This window comes from Garra rufa, chromosome 2, assembly GCF_049309525.1.
Source record: "Garra rufa chromosome 2, GarRuf1.0, whole genome shotgun sequence".
Taxonomy (NCBI): domain Eukaryota; kingdom Metazoa; phylum Chordata; class Actinopteri; order Cypriniformes; family Cyprinidae; genus Garra; species Garra rufa.
This window is the reverse complement of record NC_133362.1, coordinates 12680500-12686754: the sequence shown is the minus strand read 5'-3', so window position 1 is coordinate 12686754 and position 6255 is coordinate 12680500. Positions and strand designations below refer to the sequence as shown.

Here is a 6255-nt window from a genome sequence, read left to right as displayed (position 1 = left end):
TACTCTTGACTTTCATCTTCTATATAATAAGTAAGCCGTTTTGTGAAATGAGCATGAACAAACATATATTGTGGAGTGGAATCTGGGTTGGGGCAGACTAAAGATTCTTATATCCTGTAATGTTCAACTTTGTAAAGTTTTGAATATAACAAGGTTGGCAAAAATTTGTTTTTAAAGATTAATCTATGGCGTACTGTTTTTAAATGTGTGATTTATTATTGCACCCAGAGAGTGACTAGGATTTACTGTTTATTTTATAAGCGTATCAATTTTAAACTTGCTGTGATTAGGTTTGTTTCTTCCTCAAAACAGATTTGGAGATATTTCTATATATATCTCTGCAGTGAATGGGTGCCGTCAAAATGAGAGTCCAAACAGTTGATAAAAACATCACATTAATTGACAGGTAATCCACACGACTCAAATCCATCAATTAACAGTTTGTGAAGTGAAACGTTGCTGTTCTCTTACATCAAAATCCACCATATTTGTTTTCGCTTGTAAACTCTGCTTGATCTGTGCATATTTCTGACTCCACTGATTATGGATAGAGGACTTTTATAACTGAATATTTTAGGATATTTCAACTGGAAGCCACAGTGTGACGATTACGTGCAGCTTTTCTCTTCACCAGACGTTAATTGATGGACTGAAATTGTGTGAATTATTGTGGTGTTTTTATCAGCTGTTCTTACGGTACCCATTCACTGCAGATGATCCATTGGTGAGCAAGTGATGTAATGCTAAATTTCTCAAAATCTGATAAAGAACAAACTCAACTACATCTTGGGAGGCCTGAGGTGAGTGCATTTTCAAAAAAGATTTTAATTTTGGGTCATGAACCGAGACATCAAACTTTCCTTGGTCTTTTGACATACAGTGAGGAAAAAAAAAATTTGATTGCCCAGTGACAAAGAAATGATCAGTCCATAATTTTAATGGTAGGTTTATTTAAACAGTGAGAGACATAATAACAAAAATATCCAGAAGAACATATTTCAAAAAAGTTATACATTGATTTGCATTTAATAAGTGAAATAAGTATTTGAAAAACATGACTTGGCAATCACAGAGGTCAGACATTTCTTGTAGTTGGCCACCAGGTTTGCACACATCTCAGTCCCACTCCTCTTTGCAGATCATTAAGGTTTCGAGGCTGACGTTTGGCAACTCAAACCTTCAGCTCCCTCCACAGATTTTATGGGATTAAGGTCTGGAGACTGGCAACTGGCCACTCCAGGACCTTAATGTGCTTCTTCTTGAGCCACTCCTTTGTTGCCTTGGGTCATCATCATGCTGGAATACCCATCCACCCATCCATTTTCAATGCTCTGACTGGCTTCAATGCCCTGGCCCTGAAGGTACATGGCCCCATCCATCGTCCCTTTGATGCGGTGCAGTTGTCCTGTCCCCTTAGCAGAAAAACTTAATGTTTCCACCTCCTTGTTTCATGGTGGGGATGGTGTTCTTGGGGTCATAGGCAGCATTCCTCCTCCTCCAAACACAAGTTGAGTTGATGCCAAAAAGCTTGATTTTGACCACAATACTTTCACTCAGTTCTCCTCTGAATCATTCAGATGTTCTAACCAATTGTTTCCTTGGTAATTATGGTCCCAGCTGTCTTGAGATCATTGACAAGATCCTCCATTGTAGTTCTGGGCTGATTCCTCACGTTCTCATGATCATTGAAATTCCACAAGGTGTTTCTTCCATTTGTGAATAATCGCAACAGCTGTTTTCACCTTCTCACCAAGCTGCTTGGCGATGGTCTTGTAGCCCATTCCAGCCTTGTGTAGGTCTACAATCTTGTCCCTGACATCCTTGGACAGCTCTTTGGTCTTGGCCATGGTGGAGAGTTTGGAATCTGATTGATTGATTGCTTCTGAGGACAGCTGTCTTTTATACAGGTAACAAACTGAGATTAGGAGCACTCATTTTAAGAGAGTGCTCCCAATCTCAGCTCGTGACCTGTATAAAAGACAACTGAGAGCCAGAAATCTTCCTGATTGATAGGGGATCAAATACTTATTTCAGTCATTAAAATGCAAATCAATTTATAACTTTTTTGAAATGCATTTTTCTGGATTTTTTTGTTGTTCTGTCTCTCACTGTTCAAACAAACCTACCATTAAAAATATAGACTGGTCATTTCTTTACCAGTGGGCAAACGTACAAAATCAGCAGGGGATCAAATCAATTTTTTCCTCACTGTACATATTTTACGAGGTGGCAAATTCATAGTAATTCATATGAATGACCACCCGTAACCCCTAAAACTACCCCTCAGAAAACGCACAAAATCATACGAGTGAGGTTGTACAAATTCATACGAATTGGTCATAGATATAGTGTTGTTACATTCTATGCAAAGCTGTAACCATATATTTTTTTTAATTTATCACTGCCATTTTACAGGCACAAATAGCACCTTCAATGCAGTAGGTTCTGAGTGATCGAGTGGCATCATCTGAACAAGCTTTATAAGCAGCATATTCAAAGAATGTGTTCTGCCTCAAAATAACACCTAGCAAAGGTTATCATCCTGAAATAGTGCAGCAGTTGTTAGACCTCAATGAACTTTCTTTTTTTACTCATGCAACTTAAGTGGAATTTGCTGATATGAATCTAAAACATTTTCTTTCATAACAAGAGAGCTCAGGCATACCATAGTAAACCTTATTGTAATTATAAGTATTCATCAAAAATGATGCTTTCCAAGACAAATTTGAGTCAAATCTTCATTTATTGGGAGGCCAGTGGTACTTTTCATTCTAAAATACCACATACTTAATAGAACATTTGATATTCTCTTTATATATATATATATATATATATATATATATATATATATATATATATATAAGTCCTTGTATAATCAGAGCATCATTTTTAGTAAAGTCATACACAAGTCATCAGGTGTTTTCAAATAGAAGTCTTTGTAAACTCTGTAGAAACATACATCTATCTTTCAGCCAACCCACTGTACAGAGAGCAAACGCTGGAACATCTTTAGCAAATACCCACAGTTTAAGGCTTAAATACACATGTCAGTGGATGTCTTGTCTAAAGCAGCTGAGTCAATCAGTAGATGTGTTTGTAGGGTTGATCCAGACATCAGCATGCGTCATTCGGCCCACCCTGCAATGCAGCACCGTGACGTAAAAAGTGCTTCCCCCCTTTCCTTCTTTCTCTCTGTCAGCATGTGCTCTCCGTACAGCGATTTTAGCTCACAGTATTGCACACCACAAAGTGTCCATGTGACCTGAAAGCAAGCAGGCACGTTCAGTTCACTCCAGATCATCAAGATGCAAAGCAACTTTATAAAAGGGGCTAGCTCGGTTATTGCTATTAAATATTAGGAATAATAAGAAGGGGAAAGAAAACAGACATCCAGTGGTTTCCAGCCTGAGTCTTTGTGCTTTCTGTGTTCGACTCCCTGGTGGTGTCATAGGTCACTGTTAGCATAGAGGCAAAAAGAGTCTTGCGTGTGGCCCAACAGTTTCTATATGTCACCAGTGTCTGCTGCATGCATGCGGGGGAGAGGTATTAACTCGACATACTCAGTAAAAAACAGCCTTTCATGCAAAACACATCCTATGTGTAATCCCCTGGCATAATGTAATCATGTGACCTGTTGTTGGCAGGGATGAGCTGATTGGTTAGTTGTCATGAGCACGGCATGCTGGGAAAGTCATGGCAGTGAACCAGGAATGGCAGCTTGGATATTCTTCTGATATTTGGGTCAAACGTTTCAGGTCAGTAAGTATTTTTAAATGTAAAAGCTACATTTTCAGCATCATTACACATTACTTTTTAGTGTCACATGATGCTTCAGAAATCATTCAAATATGCTGATTTGCTGCATTATGTTGAAAAAAGTTACTTACTGATCCCAAACTTTTGAAGGGTAGTATGAACGCCATAATTTACAGGAGGTATAAAGCTTAAAGATGAAATTCACATAACAGCATGCTTATGAAAGCAAACATGGGTGAGATTCTCAGCATGTCGCATTACTAAGCATTCTATCGTTTTCAGTTTCAAAAGGGCTTAAAAACAAAATACTATAGGCTTCTTGCATGTTTTGGATATTGCTTATGATTTTTCATATATATATATATATATATCTGAGGTGACTTTTTAGTATCAACGCTTCAAGTTTGTTCAAGTTATGGCTTGCGCATATCCTAACTATCTATATTTCATACAGTAAACACAATGCTGCTCTAATAATAACAATAATAATACTGCTGTTTGAGAAAAGCATGCTGATATAATAAATGTTATTTTTTTTAAACAAATAAATCTATTGTCAAATACATGTGCTTGGACTATTAGCACTGGCATCTCTGACTATTTTTAAAAACTACTGAATATGGCCTAAAATAGCTAAAAAGAAAAAAGCCATATCTCTCTGTACCCTGTGCTCTTAGCCAAACAGAAGCCAAATAAAAAGCAAAATGATAAGAAAATAGCTTAGAACAACAAAAAATAGAAAAAAATTCTGACAGCACTTACCTAATATAGGTATTTTTTTCTCTGTCAACACCTCAGCTATTCAACAGAATATGAAATAAATGGGTCTGATCTGTTTCAAAGTGCTCTGATATTTGATTGAGTTCCAGGCACAGCCTGACAAACACCTCTCACTTAACATGATATAAAATCACACTATAAACACTTTGTTTCAAATGAAAGATGACCACGTTTTGTGACATACTAAAGGTTCTGCCCTCTCATTGGTTGAATGGTTGGCTTCAGGTCTCCAGGCTTGTGCTTGCTGGCTTTGCCCGGGGTCAGAGGTCAGAATGTCATTACCACAGTGGCTGGAGATGACATCATCACAAACTGCCATCAATATATCAACGATTATGTAGCATCTCGTCAATTAAAAAAGATGTGTCTTGCTGCATGTTGTGTATTTCAGGTTTGCTGTAACAGTATATTCCTCAGCCCGCCGCAATGCTGCAGGCGAGGTTTTCTGATGCTACATCTGGTGTGGTGGTCTCATTTTACCCTGGGTTGTGCTTTCTCTCACTCAAGATCCAGAGGAAGGCTGGAGAAGATTTCACATTTGTGGGAGAAGCAGGTGAGAGAGCAAAGAGAAGCAAACCCGTACAATGAATGCTAGGTCTTCACTTGTGATTGTTCAGGATTGTCTTCCAAAGGTTTATCTCCATCACGAGACTTCTTTCTTTTTTTGTTGCCTGGAGAGTAGAAAGTGAAATGTAAAAGGCCTAGTTTTGAACTGACCTAGATATTAAAAAAAGGTTAATTGATGTATAAATGAGTAAGTAAGAGATGAAAATGTCTGATTGATGAAGACCATGATTTAGCAAACAGGACGAGTTTCTGGCAGGGTTGTGAACCATTCAGAATTGAATTAAGAATGGTTTTAAAATTTCAATGCTAAAATTTAAATGCAATTTAAACTGAATTTGAATGTATGTAGAATTAAAATCAACACATTTTTTTAGCTTGACAACGGCAAATTTGGGATAAAAAGATAAGATTCAAATCTAAATTAATTTTATCATAATAAGAGGGATCATATTTTGTTTAGTGATAGTTGTTCATGAGTCCTTTGTTTGTCCTGAACAGTTAAACTGCCTGCTGTTCTTCAGAAAAATTCTTCAGGTCTAACAAATTCTTAGTTTTTTCAGCATTTTTGTTTATGTGAACCCTTTCCAGCAACGACTGTATGATTTTGAGATCCATCTTTTCACACTGAGGACAATTGAGGCGCTCATATGCAACTATTACAGAAGGTTCAAGTGCTCACTTATGCTCACAATTATGCATTAAGAGTTGGGGGTGAAAACTTTTGAACATAACGAGGATGTGCACATTTTTCTTATTTTGACTTTTTCCCCCCCATTTATTACTGCCCTTCAGAAGCTACAGAAGATACTTTCATGTTTACCAGGATACAAAATAAGTTAAATTGAACCTGATCTTCAAATTCAAAAAGTTTTCACCCTCTGGCTCGTAACGCATCGTGTCTCCTTCTAAAGCATCAGTGAGCATTTGGACCTTCTGTAGTAGTTGTATATGAGTCCCTCAGTTGTCCTTGGTGTGAAAAGAGATCTTATAATCATACAGTCATTGTTGGAAAGGGATACACAAAAAATGCTGAAAAACCAAACAATTTGAGAGACCTGAAAGATTTTTTTGAAGAACAGCAGGCAGCTGAACAACTATCACTAAACAAAACAACAAGCACAACAACAAAAAACACAGCTGTGGATCATTCAG

The 6255-nt window shown here is 37.3% G+C and overlaps 1 protein-coding gene across 2 annotated transcripts in view; it reads right to left on the bottom strand.

The window, feature by feature from the left end:
• Positions 1–2735: 2735 nt before the first annotated feature.
• The window catches only part of cnnm1 (cyclin and CBS domain divalent metal cation transport mediator 1), a 28583-nt gene continuing 25063 nt past the window's right edge, over positions 2736–6255 (bottom strand). For both annotated transcript variants that reach the window (XM_073833723.1, XM_073833722.1), the window contains exon 10: positions 2736–5207. Coding sequence is in view for 1 of the 2 variants with exons in the window: in XM_073833722.1 (XP_073689823.1) it covers positions 5128–5207 (80 nt within the window). In the remaining variant the exon portion in view is untranslated. The remainder of the gene's footprint in view (positions 5208–6255) is intronic.